The 20,613-nt window shown below is 51.9% G+C and overlaps 2 protein-coding genes across 5 annotated transcripts in view; both read right to left on the reverse strand.

Annotated features, from left to right (window-relative positions):
• ARHGEF18 (Rho/Rac guanine nucleotide exchange factor 18) overlaps window positions 1-11,527 on the reverse strand; it is a 50,783-nt gene extending 39,256 nt beyond the window's left edge. Inside the window, exons 1-7 of one of the 4 annotated variants that reach the window (XM_048287789.1) lie at window positions 11,343-11,527; window positions 4,574-4,710; window positions 3,699-4,183; window positions 1,879-2,089; window positions 1,141-1,255; window positions 450-507; window positions 189-233 (exon numbers count right to left, since the gene is read on the reverse strand). In XM_048287789.1, coding sequence (XP_048143746.1) covers window positions 189-233; window positions 450-507; window positions 1,141-1,255; window positions 1,879-2,089; window positions 3,699-4,183; window positions 4,574-4,588 — 929 coding nt within the window. In that variant the 5' untranslated portion in view covers window positions 4,589-4,710; window positions 11,343-11,527. Of the gene's footprint in view, window positions 1-188; window positions 234-449; window positions 508-1,140; window positions 1,256-1,878; window positions 2,090-3,698; window positions 4,184-4,573; window positions 4,711-9,751; window positions 9,891-11,342 lie in introns of those variants that run through there. The other 3 variants (XM_048287788.1, XM_048287786.1, XM_048287787.1) reach the window with 3 other exon arrangements.
• A 1,949-nt stretch (window positions 11,528-13,476) lies between these two features.
• The window catches only part of INSR (insulin receptor), a 56,046-nt gene continuing 48,909 nt past the window's right edge, over window positions 13,477-20,613 (reverse strand). The window contains exon 21 of the mRNA XM_048287679.1: window positions 13,477-20,082. Coding sequence (XP_048143636.1) covers window positions 19,728-20,082 — 355 coding nt within the window. The 3' untranslated portion in view covers window positions 13,477-19,727. The remainder of the gene's footprint in view (window positions 20,083-20,613) is intronic.

Here is a 20,613-nt window from a genome sequence, read left to right on the forward strand (position 1 = left end):
TTTTAGAGTTACTGAGGAGGTACGTGAAATGCCCCTTCTCCTTGCAATTCTACCCTGGTTTCATGGGAATAAATCAGTGATTCTGATACCCTGGGGATTTGCCCCTCAAGGGACCAAGAGTCCTTTACCAGGTGGGTCTTAGGCAGACCTGTGACCTGCCCATACATCCCTCTCCCAGACACACTTACCCATGGTAATGTTTCAGCTCCTGAAGTACCTTCTGGACAATTAACCTACCAAGGATGGGGCAAGAGAAAGGCAAGGGATTAGAAAATATCATTGCACAGACATTCTGCCCCACACAAAGCCTCAGGCACTGGTTTATGACCAGCTGCTCAGCTATGCCCCAGCAGGGAGTGGGATCTCCTTTGCTGTTGCATGCCCAGTAGCTCAGATACACTCAAAAAAATCTCCTGCATCTTAAACCAGCCAGGAGTGACAATACCTACACGTGGTCTGGGGACACGTGGTCCTTCTCCAGCATCTCCAGAGCAGGGGGTTCAACACCTGGAACACAAAACTCTCTCAGCAGGGATTCTGGTTTGCCTTTGCAGAGCACCACATTGTAATCTATGCAACTGGACCCTGTTAATCTTGCTGGGCTCCCACTCTGTCTTGATTGGTAAGGAAGAAATTTCAGGAGCAGTTACAGAGGGAGAAATGCTCCACATTTCTGCGAGGGAAGCAAAGGCTGCATCACTTTTCTGTGTTACCCCTCCCCTCCACAGTCTGTATTATATTTGCTGCTGAGGGTCCTGCTCGCAGTAGGGTAGGAGCTGGTACCACCCCAGAGCCCTGCCCCATGACAGCCAGCCTCCCCTCTGCTTCCCAGGCTCTGAAACCTGTACATTTTGCTCCATGGCAATCCTCACGGGTGGGACTTGAGTAGGGAGTGACCAATGCACCAGCCACAGGGAGGTCATGTGGCAGTGTGTCACTGGGGATGGGCATGTCTGAGCTGAGACTGCACTGCTAGCCAGGGCCAGACTCACAACCAGCTTGGCTTTGTATTTCAGGAGCTCTTGGGACCATGCAGAAGGGAAAGCAGAGGCTGTCCACACTTCTGGAAGCTACGGCTCCTGTTTTTTATCTTCTTAATCACACCTTGAACCCATTTAATGGCATAGAGTCTATACCAACCTTCCACAGCTGGAAGAGAAGTGTTGAAACTGTGAGGTATCTGGGGGGAGGCAATGGTCTCACAGGCTGATGGGACAGACTTGGACCTCAATCTCTTTTCAGTGCTGACACATTTCTGGAGAAGTAAAAAGTCACAGAAATCATTGGTGCTTTGTGCACCAAGGAAGCCTCCATCGCAGGTGATTGCTCACCCTTTCCCTCTTGTTTTGGCAGGGTTATGATGCAGGACACCATTAGGCCCAGCTGTTTGTTGGCTCCAGGAAGGCTGGAGTAAGTGGCAGTCATGCCTGAAACCTTCTTAGGCACTTCTCGTTTTTACTGGACATGTAGCACTGTGATGCAATTGTCCTTTTAATATTAATTGAGTCTAAAGGTATTCCCCAGAGCAAAGCAGTGTGTGAGGGAGTGTGACACTGCTGTCTTCAACTACCTGACAGAGGATTAGAGAGAAGATAGGGCCAGACTCTTCTTAGAGCTGCAGTAACAGGACAAGAGGCAACAGGCACAGGTTGCACAAGGGAAATTCCAGCTAAATATATAGGAAAAGAGGGCTGCACTACAGGCAGCTCCCAGGGCCTTTATCCCACAAGATGGGGCAGTTTATCTGAGAAAGCCCATCCTTGCTGAGATTCCTGCAGACCTCCTGGTTCCACACAGGCATTGAAGGAGTCCAGCCTGCAGCTGACCCTGCTTTTGCAGTTAGCCCTGCTGTCCCCGTGCACAGCGCTCCCCACTCACCACCTGCTGCAAGCCGGGGCTGGCCACAAGGTCTGGGTGCAGTGGCTCTATCTCCACTTTGATCACTGTGCCACCCCGGCTGCTGCTCCAGGCTCCCAGTTCCCCTTTGGGCAGCTGAAGGGACACGTGAGGCTGGAGGCAGGACTGGCTCCTCTTCTCCACATCGTCCTGCTCTGGGTCACTGCCCAGTTCTGTGACATCCAGGCTGAACCTAATCAGGGGAGAGGAACAAGCCAGTTGAGCAGACCTGACCCACTGTGCCCGGCATGGCACAGCCCCTGCAATGTCCTTGGCTGGGTGGTCCTAGGGAGCTCATGCAACTGGGCCAAGGAGGCTCACCAGAGCAGGCACGTGGGAAAGGAAATGACAGGAAGCGTCAGCCTGGACACCAAGTCCTGAGCCTGTTAAAAACAACTTCTTCTCTGGCTGCCACCAGTGGGTCCCCAGCTCCTTGGTCACCCGGGATGTTTAGTGCTGGATGGCTCACACTGATCTCTTAGCAATCCCTGAGACTGTGCAGCCACCCTGGCAGCAGCCTGTCCTGCCTGCCCTGGAGCTGCTGCCCTGTCAGCTGCCATCCAGAAAAGTCCCTCTGGGCATTTAGAAGTGGCAGATGATGTTTATCACATCACCACTGTGGCATCATGCCATAAATCCTGCTCCCACCAGGGCCCAGCTTTGAGGAAGGAAAAAAATTATTTTCTGGGAAATGAGGGGTGGACCAGCTCCCCCAGTGCCCCACAGTGTCCTGCCCACCAAGTGCTGTTGCAGTGACAACAACACAGAAGCAAAATGATGGATAAAGCTCAGTGGAAAATCTTAGTCTCTACATGGGTTCTGTCTGCAGATCACTGTCACTTCATTCCTGCTGCCACAGGCAAGCTTCAGGAAGCATTTGCTTAGGGAACAGTGGGGTGTATTCCCCTTCCCTGGCCTCCTGCTCACATGTGCTTCATCACCCAGCGAGGGGACAGAACGTGTCCCTGACACCAACAGCCACTCCATGCCACTGTTACTCATGTGCCTGTTACAGCATAAACTGTGAATGATCCATGGCACATGGGACAGCAATAGGTCTGAGAACCAAAGTCTGAGCTTGATAAAGAACTGCCAAGATTTCAGGCTGAGATAATTTTAGGGTACCATATAAGGAGGAGAGATAAAAATAGTCCTTGCTGGCTTGCACCTAAATCCCAGTCAGCTGGGAGATCAATACATTTGTCAGCAGGGAAAGCATTCATGGAGGAACCTGGAGCTCAAGGCATTCATGTGGCAGGAGCAGAGGATGGCAGGAATGCCAGGCCTAACTCTGCTCCCAGCCAGAGCTCAGCATCATGCTACAAATGCAACCTCCTCTGCAGCCACGTGGAGGGCAGAGGGCTGGAGGACAGTACAGTGCTTTCAGGCCCAGGCCCTACCACACCAACTCACAGACAAGAAGAAAAAGGATTTGACAGAGCTCTCTTAATCCCTCTTTGATGGGAAAAATTCCCTTTGAGCCAGAGGATGGAGGTCATCGGGGCAACTGATGCTGTTCAAGATTCCTTCCAGAGAGGAATGAGAGATCCTCTTCCCAGCCCCAACAGCAGGAGAAGAGGGTCTTCCTACTTCCAAGGAGACATTAAAGCCTCTTGCTGCCCTAGCACTTCCCCTTCCACATCCCACCTAACATGAGCATTGGGTGTCCAGCTGCTCTGGCAGATGCTGACAGGCAAGGGAGACCACCCAGCAGCAGCTGGAGCTGCGGGCAGTGTGATGTCTCCAGGCTCACACCTCCATTGCATTGTGTACATCAAATATCACTCACAGTCCCTCCGTACCTGCGCCTGCAGTCCACGGGTGACAGAGGGCTCTCCCAGCTGTGCCTCCGGGACGTGGACATAGATCTCACCAGCGTGGGGAAGGAATCCTGGGCCTCCTGCATGTCCAGCTCGTTGTCTGTCTCTGCAGGATGCTCAGAAGTGCTGGTACCATCACCTGGCACCGCTGCACAGGAGCACAGGTGGCCTTTGTTCAGAAAACGACAGTCGGCCGAGCAGGAAATGGGATTGGAAAAAGCAACATTCACAGACAGTTTGCTCAGAGCCCTTGGTCTCTCTTCCAATGAGCGAAGGGCAGACCCAGTCTGGGATCCTTGTTCTGGCTGTGCTGCTGTGTCTGGCACTGTTCTGGCAGTCGGCAGGCTCAGGAGTCCCAGATCTTTGTAATACTCTGTGCCATGGAGAGCAGAGTCTGAGAGGAGATCCTCCGTGCTGCCGTGCAAGTCTGCTGCTGGGACATCCAGCTCTGTGGAAGATGAGTCCTCCTGCAAAGGCAGCACAAATCCTGCCTGAGAGCCTCGCACCAGTCCTGCAAAGGGGACGCCTCCTGTGCAGATCTTGGGGTGCAGAGCAGGGCCAGACTTTCTAATAGTCACCATCCCCTACTGCCCCTCACAGCCAGACTTGCCCCAGCCCCACCACCTCAGGGTTCCTCTGTGCCTTATTCCCCCCCACACCAATACAAAGCACGTAGATATGATTTTTCCCAGCAGCAGAAGCAATATAACGTTGTATTCCTTCACAGTCTGGATCAGTATCCCTCTCCCCCATTCCTACTCCACCACAAACCTCTCTGGATATGGTGCTGACCACCCAGTTTGCTGCCCCTGGCCTCTGCCTTGCATGGTGGTAGCAGCAGGAAAGAGGACACTTGCCTTTTCTTCAGCCATGCTGGTGCAGAAGGAATCATCCTCAGTGATCAGGGATGGGAGGAAGCTTTTGGGGGTGGGATACTCCAAGGCAGGGCTGTGGTGGTCAGTGAATTCCTGTAAGCACGGCTTGCAGTCGGACCCTGCAAGACAGAGAAGGTCTCAGCAGGTAACCAGACATCTGTGAGGGATGGAAAACCAGCTGCACACCCACAGGTGACATCAGGCAGCGCTGAAGTGCTTCATGTGCCCTCTGCTCCTTCACAGACAGTCAATGCTGGGCAATCTCCAGACCATAGCAGCCTTGATCCTGGTGCAGGGATTTCCTGGCAGCAGAAACCTCATCCCTGCAGCATGTGGAAGGGGACAAACCAGGCTTACACTGTCCCAGCCAGACCCTCATAAGGTGTCCTATGCTGCAGAGGCTTTTTCCACAGTAAAAGAATTAAGTGTATTTTGATATCTGTTACTGACATTATGGACATTTAAATCAGAAGTCTAGGAATAAAAATACTGGCAGTGATTTTATTTTCATCCCTAAGGAATAAAGGATGCCTGGGTGGGTAATAAAGGATATTGGGAGGCAAACTGGAGATATATTAGTGGCTCCAGGCAACACAGAATATGCAGAGCACTACTGGGAGCACATAATTCTCCTGGTTCCAGACCACTCCTGTGGATTCTCCCCAGACAGGAGTGTGAACCTGAGTGTATGTACACCATCTGATAACTCATTGAGAAACAAAACCAAGGTCTGGATGTGTTTTGTGATACAATAGCTGGTCCAGCTGACTGAAGCACATTCCTATGGAGCGAGACACTGTGTAAACCTTAGCCACAATCCCTGAACCATCTCATGACTCACGGAGGCTTTTTATTCCTTCGAGACACACACAGCTGAGGCAAAGGAAAAAAGCCAGGCTGTTGGCTGAAGCACCGTGGTGGATCTCTGAAGATGCAGAGAACAACAGCAAGACTGTAAGCGGCCATATCTATGCAATGGGAAAAACCAGCAGGAAACTGCTAGAAACCCATCACACTCCGGGAAAGCCAAGCATAAAAACATTAATATGAGGAAGACATTGTTAAAAAACACACTCTTGGAAAGTTTGTGTCCTGCTGTGGGTGATAAAGCTACACAATTCAGCCAGGAATTGCATGGTGCCAACTAGAAAAAAGCAGCAAACGTGAGGGAGAGTTTGGAGGTTTGTTCCTTGGATCCCACTGCATGCTGTAGATGCCAGATTTTCTGTTTTAAGGAGCAATTGGTGTGTTCAAATGTCTGGGATGGTTTCAAGTGAAGGACTATAAATAATATAGAAAGAAAACACTTCTGAAGGCATTATTTTAATTAAGGGATTTCTAGCTACAAGACCAGGGAAAATTTGAAGCAGGCTTTCTAGCAAGGCTGTAAAATTTACTTCACATGACGTTTTTAATGAACAGAACAATTCTTGCCCAGGATGTCCCTGAGCTGCATCTGCAACTGGCAGAGATTTAGTGAGCTATTAAACATCACCTTTTGCTTTCCTCAGTGCACCTGGATTCAGCTTGCAATCAAAAATCAGCATTATGAAGTAAATACACCCTTGAACCAGCCCAGGTTTTGGCATGAGCTTGTAGGAAACAGCAGCCAAAGCTCTCAGCAGGCAGTGAAAGCCATTCAACCCCCCAAACAGGCTGGAATGAAAGCTAAGGTACAATGGACCCAGGGGCAGCAACCAGGATGTGGGGAGCATCCCAGGGAGACCAGGACAAATGGTGCTTCCTCTCATACCAGTCCAAGGAAGGAAGGAAGGAAAAGGAGATTCCCTGCTCTCACCATCCCTTCAGCAGCGAACTACCCACAGGGAAGGCAGCAAAGCCCTGGGAGGCAGCAAGAGCTGACAAGGGCTGTGGCCTGACAGAGGCCAGGGCCCTGGCCTGAAGGTTTAACTAAAACAAGGAGTTTTTTCCTCCCAAGCAGCATCCAGTCATCCCGCCAAGGCTACTCTGGGCCTGCACCAGGCTCCATGCAGCCCTAAAGTGCATCCCTGGAACAGAGTCAGCTCCTCGGAGGCCTGGAAAATATTCCCTGTGCTATGCCTGTGCCATGCAGGGTTCAGGATTTGGCCAAGGCGTGGGCTGCAGTCAACAGACCCCGTCCAGACCCACCAAAGGACTTAAATCCTCCTCGGAGGCTTCAGACACTCGGTTCAACACGCGATAAATCAGAGCTCAGGGTCGAGGCAGCGGCACACGGCGCACACGGCGGCAGCCTTGGGGACACCATTTTAGGCAATGTGTGAGCACCAGCCACGGCAGTGCCAGGCTCCCACTGCAGAGGCTGGGCTGGCACCGAGCATGGAGCAGGCGCTTGGGCGAGGGGGTGACAGAGGGGCTCACAGGGAAAATACACCTTCGGCATCAGGTTGTGGGATGATGGGCAAGGAAGGACCAGCGTGGAGCTCACATAGGAAGGAGGCAGGTCTGGGGGGCTGTGAACATCCCTGTATCAATGATCAAGGTGGTCACCAATGTGTCAGCAAGTGTGGCAAAATCTGGAGCCCCTTGTGTCCTGCACTCTGCCTATTTGGAAGGACCCAGGCTCCGGCATGGTGACAAGGGGACAGGGAATCTCGGCCCCCCCAGGCTCTGGCAGACAGCAGCAGTCACCTTTCCTCAGCTGAAGCTGGAGATGGGATAACAAAATGACACTTTCAAGAACAAATGCTGTTTGCTTTAGGAGAACATTAAGCAGATTAGGTATTGCAGTTGCTTAATTCGTCTCTGGCTGGAAACCATAAAAGGTTATTGCTGCAGGGAGCAGCCTCCTCAGAGGAATTCCCGGGGCAGAGCTGGGGAGGAAGCATCGCTGACTGGGCTGGGATGGTTCCTGCACTTTGCCAGAGCTTCCCACGGGTGAAACATGATGACTCCGGGCTGCTGCGTGGGGAGGAAGGAAGCAGTAACAGGCATCCACGGCGTGTGACAGTCTGGGATGGTCTCAGGGGGTTTGATGCTGTGGGGACAGCGGGATCAGCAGGCTGACCTGCTCTGCCTCAAGGAAGAAGGCTTCATGCTGCTGCAGCTGTGCCCAAGGCCACTGGGATCCCAACAGAGATTTTCGTAATTCCAATTCAGACCTCCACTCAAACCCTCCCTCCTGTAAGTGGCTCTGCTGGTTTCCGTGGGACAGGCCGGTCACTGGAGCTGCACCCACAGGTGTCACAGCAGGTGACAGCACCAGAGCAGCCAGCACTGGAACAAGCCCTGCCAGCAGTGTCCCTTCCTCACCTGCCTGTCCCTTGGCTTGGTGCAGGATGCTGCATGTCCCCGAGTGACCCTGGAGTCAGACTGGCGCTGGGAGGGGACATGTCAGAAGAAAACAGGGATGTGAGCTCTGGCCACACCAGTCACATCCTCCGACATCAAACCCTGTCTGCATTCCCACCGGGGAAAGGCCACACCAAACGTGGCAGGACAAAGGCACTGGGCAGTTCTGCTCCATGAAACAATCCCAGGAGGAAGGAAAGACAAGAATGTCTGGGCATTTCCCAGCAGTCAGGGATAGAGACTGTTGGGAAACCATGGAGAGCATCACGGACAAGAAACAAAAATGATTCCATCTTCCCTTGATCCACCCCTGCTCTGCTTGCCCCGCACCAGCTGCCCTTCACATATCCTGTTGCAGGGTGTCCAGAGCTATAGGGAAAAACCTCTGGAAAGCAAGCGTTGAACTCCCTGTGCCAAGATCAGCTGAAGTGCAGTCCCTCGCCTGGCGTGGGCCCCTCGTGGCCAGCACTGGCAGCGGTGGGGATTGGCTGTGGGCAGGAGCAGGGGAAGATAAGCTGTCCCACACTGTAACACACTGTACAGAGCTGCTGCCTTATCACCGCGCCTGGGGCTGGGCTCTTGGGCACAGAGGGCAGAGGAGCAGGGAGCCAGGACTGTTCTCTGCTGTCTCTCAGCTGAAGGGTCTCAGCAGGGCTCAGGGGGCTTTGCAGCCCCTCTGAGTCCCTCCAAGTCTCTGTGCAGGTTCCTGCAGTGGCTCTGCAGGGCACTGAGGGTTTGTCCCACGTGGACCAGCGAGTACCACACTACAGAACATCAGCGTGAGAGGGGGGCTGAGTGAGACCCGAGCATTTTGTGCCCAAGCACAACAGGACAAACTGCTCTGCAAGCACCTGCTGAAAGGAGCTGGCTGTACCCAGGCCCTCTCCAAAGCAGTCAGTGCTTGGGAGCACCGTGAGGCTGATTCATTCCTTAGAGAAATCAGCCCACCTGTGCCTTCCCAGCGAGCCCATAACCCCCCAGCAGGCGTGGCACTGGGGAGGCTGGAGTGGGGTGTCCAGCTGGGGCTTGGGGGAGCTGCTGGGGGCTCACCACACATCAGAGCCTGCAGGACTCTGCCTCCTGCTCTGAATTAACCTTCCCTCAACTGTTCAGTTTAGATCTTGGTCTCCTGCACATCCACTCCAGAAGAGAACTGGGAGTGGGTGGGGAATAATGAAGGAGAAAGAGTAGCAGGAGCTCTGGTGCTGCAGGAAAAGGTACCCAAAAGCATCAGCCTGAAGGTAGTGTTTGCTCACAAGGACACAAGCAGTGTCTGGCTCCTCCTGGACTGCAAATGTCCTGCTTCCCAGGGCTCTCACTTCCCTCTTTCCAAGTCACGGCACCACATGCAGAAATGAGGCCACTTCACACCAATTGCTGCCATTTCCCACCCCTGCTGCTGGACAAAGTGAAGCCCAGCCAGGGCCACCCAAACCGCCAGGGCTCCGGACATGGGGGCTCTGCTTGTCAGCCTTCACTGAAAGACCGGAGGAATCTTTTTCCCCACATCTCCTCAAACACCAAACTCTGGCCAGGCAGCATGCAGAGACAGCTGTCTGCAAGCACCGGGACCTCCAGCTCACTGCCAGCCACGAAACAAACTTATTACAAAACCAGAAGGCTGATATTTAACCCATTACCCAGCTCCTGGAGGCAATTATGTGCCTTGAAAAGAAGATTAAATGGAAGGAAAAGCGTTAACCACCGTTAAGGCAGTGTCCCCTGCAGGGAGGAGCGGGGGGCACCTCGGAACAAGCTCTGCCTGGGGCCCCCGGGGTTCTTTGGTACCTGCTCAGTCCAGGACAGGCTGTCCCTGCCACAACCCAGCTCCCACCACACACTCAGCCCCCTGTCCCCACAGGCCATTACCTCGCTTAAAGGACCATCTCTTCTTCCAGCGCTTGGAAAACGATGGCCAGGAGTGGTTGAGCAGCGAGTCTGACATTTGGGAGCCCCGTGCAAGGTACGACCCCGAGCAGGAGACGCCGGCACGGAGCACGGCAGAGCTCAGCGCACTCTAAGGCAGCGCTGCAGGCTGCAGCCCAGGGGCTGCCAAGGGGGGAGTGGAGAAGCCAAGTGTTTTGTCAGAAGTATCAGCTGATGGAAGCTGTAGCCAGAGAGAAATTCCTGGTCCCTGGCGTTCCCACCTGTGTGACAGGTCAGTGACTTCCTACAGCTGGACCTGAGGATTAGTGGCCTCGGAGCACACAGAGCCCCTGAGTGCTGCTCGAGGCTTGCAGACAGAAACAGAAAACAAGCTGTTAACACACCACAGCCCCCCTGCCCTCTGCCAAAGCCTCTCTGCTCTGTTCATGGCTGTGAGTGTGACAGACCATCAACTTTCAGGCACTTCTTCTCACCTGGGTAAGAGTCACCTTCACCTTCAGTGAAGGGTCAGAGTTGATACTTACAAGGCTTGATGTCTTTACAGGATGTTTATGAAGCCTCGCTATTTACACTTTTTTCTCACTTTCTGCTATGGCAGAGCCTCTGTGAGGGACTGCAAGAGACCCCATCCCTCCGCAACATCAGCATCATCCTGCAGCTCACAGCAAGTCCCAGTCCCCTGGCAAGGGCCTTTCTCCAAGCTCTCCTCAGCTCTCCCCAGCTCTCCCACACAGGGAGGAAGGTGGGAGCAATCTCAGCTAACGCCAAACTGCCCCAAGACACCCAACTCCTCACCTTCCAAGCCCACTGCTCCCAGCTGGCACCAGCCCTACAGCCCAGACAGGCTCCAAACTTACCTCCCGACCTTTCCATTAGGCTGAAGGAGCCAAGTTTTACCCCAGTGCAGCTGCTGGGCTCTGGGGCCAGACCAAAACTCCTCCTTGCTGTTCAGCTGATGCCTGTGGCCTCACTGAGCAGAGCCCAGCCGATCTGGGAATGACCACAGGTACCTCCATGGCTTGGAGCCCAAAAAGCAGGTGTCAAAAAATTTTCTTCTTGCCTGGCCACAAACCCCGAAGTGTGCCCTGCCCATTACAGCCCTGTCTACATCCCCTCTGCTTCCATCTCTCTGATAGACCTCGAGTGGGCAGTCCAGAGTGGAATTTGGGGGCCCAGGGCATGGACCCCTCTTGTGCACAGCCCAAACCCCACTGTGGGCAGTGCCAGGGTGTTTTTGCAAACATTCAGCTGTGGCACAGCAGCAGCAGGAGCCGAGAGCAGCACCTGAAGGGTGCTCAGCCAGCCCAGCACTGCCCCAGAGCCCACCACGGGGACACCTGGGGGTTAAACCCTGACCTCATCTCCTCCTCTTCACTCACAGCAGAGCAAAACCCCGTGAAGGCTGAGCCTCCCCAGTCCATGTTTTGCATTGAAGCTCGTGCAGGAGGGAGGCTGCACAAACCCAGCGCTGGGACTTTTGGCTTCAAGACAAGCTGCTTCCTCACAAGGCCTTGAGGATGGTGAGTGACAACACCTCTGTTGTGGGATGGAGCTTGTGCAGAGAGAGACTTACCCTGAAGGCTGGAGGCATATCTGCGGAGGGTTCCTCGTGCACGCTCAGATCTGACAGCCCTGGCTTCTTCTCCAGCTGCTGGAGCAGAGCGAGAAGCGGAGCCTCACCGGGGAAGCAGCGGCCATGAGGGCGGTTTGCTCACGGGGACCGCTGGCTCAACCCTCTCACCGCTTCCCCTTTCCGACGGCACAAACAAACCCACCTCTCCCATGCTGCACTTCCCACCACAGCGGCCCCAGTGCTGCTCACTCCCACCCTTGAGGGGGTCTGGGCTCCAGGAGGGTCCAGCAGGGTCACCAGGGGGGTCGTGGACCCTGAAGCAGCCGGTGCAGGAGCCCTGGGAGCCCTGAAGTCATGATGGCTGCGAGGAGCAGCTATTGCCGCAACTGCTTCCTGTTCCCTTCAGAGAAAAACCACCGTGTGGGCCCTGAACCCCGCACGCCTGGCCCAGCCCGTGGGCTCCTTGCACCATGGCTCGTTAGCCTCCTACATACACAGGGCTCCTCTTAACGAGTCCCTGGTCTTTGCTGTCATGGTTTGACCTTGTGGAGCAACAGACACCCCAAAGCCCAGCAGGTCTGTCTTACGCAGGGTGAACAAGGCACAGAAATGCCTGTACTGACCTTATTCACCTGTACAGGAGAGAGACAAAGACTTCAGCTCCAAGGCAGTGCCCCTGCCCTGCCCTTGGTACAGCAGACAGAAACCCTCGGGTCCAGCCTCGAGTATGTTGGCCCAGGCATTCCCTCCTTCCCAACAAGCCCCGTGGGCTGATGCACACATGCTCCTCATCCCAGAGCCCCGAGCACTCACCAGCCCCAGCCAAACCCTAATCAGAACAAGAACCACTCACGCCAATTACTCAGAGACCGCAGCTTTGGCAGCACTTAGAATGGCAATTACCCTGTGCTCCAGGAAACCACAAGAGCAAAGAGGAATTATGGTTTAATTTCTCTGAAGTCCACAAGAGCTCGATTAGCATCAGAGATCAGGGAAGCTCCTAAACACCAGGCAGCTGCTCTGGCTGATGGGATGGTGAGTTGTCCTTGGCTCAAACAAGATGAGCTCTTTTCCTCCTGCCACGTGTCTGACACGGCTTGGGGGGTGCCAAAGCAGCCTGGAAGTGAGGAGGGATAATGGCACAAGGGCTGTCCAAGTCTCAGCAGCCTCCCCACAGCATCCCAGAGAGCCCAGTGGGAAGCAAACCTCCTGGGACAGCAAGTTCATTTTGTGGCTTTGCTTATTTTTGCATTTTAGCATTCCCAGAGAACAAGCCTGTGCCAGAAGAAGCAACTCCGAAACATCTTAAAATACCAGTTTGTTTATGATCATTCTCACAGTGAGAGCATTCTGGACAGGCTTAGAAAAACCATGGCACTGGGGAGGCCTTGAGTGCTGTATCCAGTTCTGGGCCTTTCACTGCAAGAAAGACATTAAGGGGCAGGAGGGTGTCCAGAGAAGGGAACAGAGCTGGGGGAGGGTCTGAAGAATCAGTCCTGTGAGGAAGCTGGAAAGGGGCTCAGCCTGGAGCAAAGGAGGCTCAGGGGGGACCTTGTGGCTCTGCACAACTCCCTGGCAGGAGGGGGCAGCCCTCACCTCACCGGTGCAGCCGATCAGGAGGGAAATCTTGGCTCTGGTGAAACAAAACCAGGTTTGAGTTAGAAACCCAATCCAGAAGGGCCTGGACAGGACAGGAGGAGGGACAGGAGGTTCCTGGTGCACACCCGGTTACAGCAGCTCCACCACAGGACAGGGCTGATCCTCTGCCTTTGATACTTTAAAACCACCAGTGAGGAGTTTGTCCCTTCCAAGGAGAGAACACCTGGGCCATGCCCGGGAAATAACAGAATTACATCACAGAGCTCTCGATGCTCCAGAAGGAATCCTGGTACCCAAGTTCACCTGACGGCATCAGAGGCATCACCCAAGACCCCGAGGTGAGGACAGGGCCACCAGAGCCATCAGGCAGAGGAGTTCCACTGGCTTCACACCACAAGCCTTGAGTTGGTTGAGCTGTGGGTTTTGGTTTTTTCCTTAACACCATTTATTTTGCAACTTATTCCAAAGTACGAATTTAGTACTTTCTTCATGGCAAAGCAGCCTTCAGTGCTGCACAGACAGCAGACACAAAATGAACAGTTATTCTTGGATAATTTATTCAGAATTTTAATATAAACAGTTAATTGTTCAATATTCTGACACACAGCAAGTTTTTTTTTTACTATTCAAAGATTTTCTGTACATGTCACTGCTTGGCTCTTAGATATGAAAACACTGAAAAAATAAATCAAGGGGGAAGGTTCTTTTCTTTCTTCCTTTTTTAAAAAAAATCATGGCACATTTGATCCTTTATTTCAAACAAGAGGTATCTGCAGTACTACTTGTATTCTGGAGCCTTAGATATGCAGAGGGAAAGGTGGGAGCAGCAAGAATGAACTGGGGAAAAAAAAAAACAGGACTTCACAGAACATCACCTAACATAACTGAAACTGTCTGTGGTTTATTTAAGTGAAGCAGAGGGTTTGTTTTGGGCTGTGTTGGATGAAGCTGATGTCCAGTTCCCCCATCCATGAGGGTCCTCAAATACAAACCAGTTTTGATACTCCCAAGAATAAAATCCTTCCCCAAACTAAAGCAAAAGGTGACACTTTTCCTGTGTAAATAACACTCTACCTTTGCAGATTTAGAAGTGGCCTTTCTAAAATTCTCCATCAGTTTTCATGGGACTCAGTTATGGGAAAAGACCTGGAAGCAGGGATGGTGGAAGCGTTGGAATGCTGCTGGGAGAGTCGGGATTTACAAAGCTTTGGTGTCGAGTCGAGCTCGGAGCTCTCAGGTAAAGAGTCCTTAGCTCAAGATTTACTGGTGCTGCTGGGACTGACCAGGGGCTGGGGCTCAGCTAAGCAAGAGCCCACATTTAACCTCTACTGATGGCTCCTCTTTAGCTGCCAGGACTATTCCAGGTCCTCCCAGCCACCGGACCCTGTTCCCAAGGAACCCTTCTGGGCTGAGAAAGGGAATTATTTAACTCCACCAGTTGGAACACTCGAGTGGGAACAAAACCACTACCAGGAACAGAATTTCTGTCTGATTGCAAATCTGTTGGCAAAAAAATAACAACACCATAGGAGTTAATACTAACTTTATTATACAATATTTAAAAAGTCATTTCTCTACCTGTCCCCTTACAGCTTGCATTGTGCTGCAGTGAATTTGCCCAAACTGCAAGAATAAGTGCTTCCTTCTGAGAAGGACAAGCAAATTCATTTTAAAAAGAAATACACATTTAATGACAGCAGATTTGCTAAAAATGGTAATTTTAGAGTTGCTTTTCAACAGTCAGGTTCCTCCAAAAGTCAGCTGGATGATTGGCTTCACTCTTGTGATGCTCCTAACAAGGCTGAACACGTCAAGGCTTTACACTGACACTCATGGACAGAATCCAAGCAGAGGGAACACAGAGCCAAGCAGAAGGTAATAAAAAGGCCAAATTCCATTAAGTTCATACAAATACCAAACTAAATCTTATGTTGAATTTCACGAAGTAACTATTTCTTGATTCCAACCCATTCAGCAGTTCCTTTCCCTGGACCACAGGACACTCCGAGGGGCGGCGGCTCTTTGGGCAGGGCCGGGGTTCCTGCGAGTCCCCGGCTCCGAGAGGATCACAGGGTTCATCTGCAGTTCCGTGCTCCCTCCAGGCTCTGAGCCGACCCCACACGGATCACGGGAGCACCTGGCACAGCCTTGACAGTAAGGTTTTATGGCACAAAGACATTTTACGTTCTGGCTTGTAGAACAAGGTTCCAGTCTCGGTAGCAGGAAGGGCCCAGGACACCTCAGGGTCCGTTTTCGTGTCACAGTGGCATTGAGAGGGAACTCGACTGCCTCCCTCCCTTCCTCTAAAGCAGAGGCTCAGCACCCTTCTTGCTCCTGTCATTTCCTATTTGCCTTCAGCACAGTCAGCTCAGTAACACAAGAAGCAACTTCGAGATTTTTTTTTTTTCCAAAGAGATACCAACACTATAGGCAACAGACTAAAATTAAGCAAAGTGTCCCATCGCTATAATACAAATTTAGAAGGAAAGAGATAAACTACCCATAAATTAAGAGTACCCTTTAGCAACCTAAAAGCAGCTTCTTCATACCCACACAGCTGCTTTACCATCATCGCTGCAGCGTGGTCTAGTTCCCATCACCTTTCCCAACCCAGTGCTGGCACAGAGTTTATGTCTGAGCTCTTCTATTTTACAACACAATAGAGTATTTACAAGCAGCCAAGACAGACACGTTCCTAACCCAGCAGCCAAGCTCTGCAGCGCTGCGCTGGCCCACAAGAGAAGTTCCAGATTGGCAAGAGCCGTTCGGGAAGTGGCAATTGAGTTTAATGTGGAAACCTTTCTGAGAAACCTCTCCAGCCTCCACCTCAGACATTTTCTCAGTGAAAGCTCAGCAGAGCTCAGCTTCTTGCTCCTCCTGATTCACCAGAGTGAATTTCAGGCTATCTGGTGGTGCCCGACTGCGCCCAGGAGGCTCCAGCTGCTGTTGGACAGGCTGAGGGGTCTGTCCTGCTGCCCTGTGCTGCAAGCAGGGCGTTCTCTGCCCACAAAGGGCAGGAGCCAACCCTCCAACAAATACTAATGCAAGGAAAGAGCTTCCCACTGCTGGGTGTCCTCCTCCAGCCATCCCACCCGCTCTCCTGCACCAGCATTTGGTTCCTCCTAAAGCAGCAGCAGCAGCAGCAGCACCAGCGAGTGTTGTGCTTCCACTGCAGCTGGGGAATTCTGCCCCATAAGGATCAAGCTGGGGCAAAGAGCAGCAGCTCCCCCGAGGAAGGCTCAGCACAGCACCCCTGCCCGGGCTGGGGCCCCTGGCAGCAGAGGTTTCAATAGCACGTGAGTCTCCACTTGCAGGAATTCTCTGAGCAGGAATCAGCAAGATCTGAGTGAGGCATTCGGGCATCCCTGGGGCGAGGATCTTCCAGCAGCAGAGACTGAAGTGTCGGCTGTGAGCCAAGGACGGATTTTCCAGCAGTGAGAGCTGGGCTTTGCGGGTGATGTTCATTTATTCTTCCTAATTCTACAGCTGAGTGTGATCTCTAACAGCCACGAGCAGCAACCACTAGTGTTTGTTTTACAGAGGAGAAATCCGATACCCTCACCACTGGTACCACACGCCTTCCCTCCCCCTGGGCACAAGGTAGGAAGGATGAGTAACCTTACACACAGTGCTGGGTACAAACAACTGCTCCGTTCGGTGCAGAGTGAAGGTGACACGATGAGCCATGGGAAGGGACTGCCTGTCCACGGAGCAGCACGCACTCCCTGGCTCGGCCATCCAAGTGTTGCAAACCATGTGTACTCACAGGGCCAACCAGTATCAACTGCATGGAAAAGCCAGACCCAATACGAGGTTCCAATGTTCCTTCAGCTAAAAGATCTTCTATTCCCACAGTTACAATCGCTGCCGTTGGAAATGTTATCCAAGCAAGGGCATGCTGGGAAAGGTTTGTTTCAGGAGGTCACTGGCAGGATCTGGGGTCACTTCTTCACAGTGAGAAGAGCAGTGACCAAGCCACCACAATGCAACCCCAACAGCAAGGGCTGGTCCCAGTCCCTGCTCCATGCTGGCACATGCTGCTCCAGGAGGAAGCAGCCTGCTCCTTTCAGGTTGTGAGTTCACTGAAGTCCAAACATTTAAATGGCTCTTTTGTTCTCTCTTTTTTTTTTTTTTTAATCACAACAGAACTAAGGGATGAGATTAGATTCAAATTTGTAAATGGGTTCATTGGCCACTACTGTTCAGATTAGGGATCAACAGTGACGAGCCATGCTCCTTCCCATTCCCTTCATGAATGGTCCCTGGTATTGGAATCAGCTGATACTGATTTTCCCTGATCCACAATAGGTCCAGACCAGAATATTTCAACAGGTTTAGAGGTGCGTAGTATTAAAAAATATCCTTAAGAAACACTGAGGTAGACTGCACCAGAACAGGGCAAAAATAATCCCACCACATCCACCTGCCAAGATTTTGCAGATACAAATTTATATGTTCTGTGTGTTTAAGAAAACAAATTGTTTGTTGCTTTTTTTTTACAGTGTTTTATATATTAAAATAAATAAAAAAATTCTAATAAGAAAAACTTCTCTTCCTTAGAAAAGTGTGAGAATATGTCTTCTTTCCTGCAGTGTAGTATAGAGCTGCTAAACAGTTACGACTTTGTAAAGCAGAAGAAATGTAAACGAGGCCTTTTGAAATCCAAAGGTTCTTACCCATGTCTGGACTGTGTTTTCCACCCAAATTTGTGGAGCAACCTGTACCCTCCACCTGGGCTGAACCAAGCAGCCTCCATTAGCAAAGAGCCCGACAGCTCCCGGCGCTGCCCAGAGTCCGTCGTTCCCCCTTTTATGACTCTGGCAGGGCTGTTTTGGCCAGAAGCAGCTGGGGGCAGAGGTTACCAGAACCAGCTGCACCCCTGGGTGTGGGCTTGGAGAGCTCTTCCCTACAGATTCCAGCCCCTCTGCTTCGCTCACAGCAGCACTGCCCGGGCTGGAGTCACAGACCAGCTCAGCACTCCCCCGAGCCAGGGCACCTCGCTTTCTCCTGGCAGAGAGCACCAAACACATCTTGGACTTCTCCAGGAGGAGAAGCGAAGGACTGAGCATCTCTCCCTGCTGTTCAAGCACCTCCTGCATGACACGGGCCTGCGACATCCATCATCTTCCTTCCCTGCTCCCGCGCTGCTCCCGCCAGCTCGCTCCCTCTGCACCACCAGCCCCAGCTGAGTTTCACCATTATTCTCCAACATCAGGTGCCCATCAGCTCTGTCTTTGCAAACAGCAGCACAACAAAGCACAGTCCTGACAGCGAGCTCTGACATCCCGACGAGCCGCGTCCCGGAAGTTCTGCAGCAGGAATCTCGGGGAACACAAGGCTGGATGCCTGGGAGCAGCAGACAGGCAGTGAGCCACAGTCACCTCTGGCGTGCAGAGCCCAGAGCTTTGTGCTCCCCCCTCCAGCGTCCCTTTCTCAGCTCCAGTTTGTGCTCATCCTCTCCCACTGGCTGCGTCTGCGGCGCGGAAGGCAAAGCGAGGGACACGGGGGCAGAGCAGGAGCAGGACTCGAGGCCAGGATGTTCTGTGTCCTTCAGCTCCCAACACCCAAGACGGGGCTTCAACTGGAGCCAGCTGACTGTGTTGTATAAATCATGAAACTATTACAGAGCCTTGTCAAGTATGAACTGAACATGTGCTTCATCACTCCTGCAAGGCTAAAATTAGTTCATTCTGAAATCTTTGGACCACTTTAAGACCAAACAATCCCCCAAAACTCTCCCCACCCCTAAAGGATCATAAACAGTCAATAATTTATATGAAGTTAAAATTTAAACTAAAGACATCTTTAAATATGTTACAACAAACAATATATATACTCAATGCTGTAAGGACAGAAAACTCCGTGTCTCAGGTCAGGGGACTCCTATTTCGTTTGGTCTTAAAAGTACCCACAAATCTCAGAGTTCTGCTCATTTAGCTCCCAGCACGTTCTCCTCATTTGTTAATGAGAGAAAACCTGCTCCCAAGAGTCCTCAGTATAAAAATAATCTGTTTAGGATTCAGTCCCTCCAGGGAAATAGGAAAAAAAGAGAAGTACACACTTCCAAGAAGAAGAAGAAAGCTCCTGTGAGAACAGAGAACCATAGAATATGCTGAGTTGGAAAGGACCCACCAGGATCATCGAGTCCAACTCCTGGCCCTGTGCAGGACACCCCGAGAATCCCACCATGTGCCTGAAAGCGCTGTAAGTTGTGTACAAAACCAGAAGTGTCTCTTTAGCTGTAGGTTACACCCCACACGTCGATACTGCACACACGCACACACACACCCACGCACGCACCCAGGGGTTTCACCCCTTGAAAACAAAGTATGAAAGCAGCAGCTATTGGTCAATCTGAGGATCTGGCGCGTCCGACTGATGTGGTGAATCCTTCAGCTGTAGTGGAGAGCCTGCCTGAAAGCCTGGAATTCTACTGGAAATGCTCTTGTTCCGCACTGCTGGGCTGTAGCTCAGGCACCAGAGAACTTCACGTCTTCTGTTGGCAAACGTGAATGCTTCTCCTTCAGTTGAACTCACACGGTCGCTTCCTGTTGTGAAACCATGGTTACAGAAGGGACAGCAGCCATGGAAACCTCTTCCATTTATGTTCACAGATAAATCCACTGACAACCAGTCAACTTGGCAAAAAAAAAATTAATCGTAAGATGATTAAAAATCTGAAGAGTTTGTAGATGTGTGTCATACACTGTGGCAGCAATAACAAGAGTCCTGAGATTTGTGGATTGGGAAAAAAGCAGACACAACCCTTGGGCCAAACAGGAAGTGTTAGGAAGGACTTGACCTGGGCATGGAGAGAATCCGCCCGTTTTTCTTGCCACCGTTCATGTGAGTGTAAGGGATGTGCTCCTCATAGTTCCCCTTGAGGGCCATGGAGGGTCCATTGTCCCTCCCCAGCGCTTTGTCCCTCTGGGAGTACGAGGAGGGGTCGAGGGGAATGCTCTCCATGTTCTCGAAGTCCATCTCGTACTCCTCCGTCTCCAGAGGTTTGTTCTCCTCGCTGTAGAAGAAGGAGACCTCTTGGAAGCTGGGGTGCAAGTCCTCCTTCAGCATCTCGATGATCTCGATGAAGGTGGGGCGCATCTTCGGGTTGTACTGCCAGCACATCTGCATCAGGCTGTGCCTGCAGCAGGACAGAGCGGAGTCAGGGGCAGGAGGAACAATTCCACGTGCAGACCAAGGCTGGTACCCATGGCAGACCCCCCCACCCACACTGTGCCTCTGACACCCCAGGTTGGTTGTTCTCTTTCCAGCCTCCACATTTGCCTGTAGATCCTGACACTCCTTTTTCTCTATTTCTGTCTAGATGAAAAATTCCTTCCAATTCCTTCAATTGTTCTTAACTTGGCTCCCGAAAGAAACAGGGCTGTGGTTCACAGACTCTTTGTGTGTGTGTGTGCACATGCACTTACAGCCAGGTCATCATGTTTTAATTAATTCCCTTTTAATTTTAACTCAGCCTGAAAGATAACAAAGCTCCCAAAACTTCAAGGAAAATGGGAGGCTGAGCAGAGGACAGAGGTCCTGTAAACATCCCACCCAAAAGAAAGGCTGCAGCAAGAGGTCACATGTTATCAGACACCATGGAGAAAGAACTTACAAATACAAATAGAGTTTCAAACTGGAGTTTGTAACTGGCCATCAGACAAATGTC

The sequence above is a fragment of the Corvus hawaiiensis genome, chromosome 28 (assembly GCF_020740725.1).
Source record: "Corvus hawaiiensis isolate bCorHaw1 chromosome 28, bCorHaw1.pri.cur, whole genome shotgun sequence".
Lineage (NCBI taxonomy): Eukaryota > Metazoa > Chordata > Aves > Passeriformes > Corvidae > Corvus > Corvus hawaiiensis.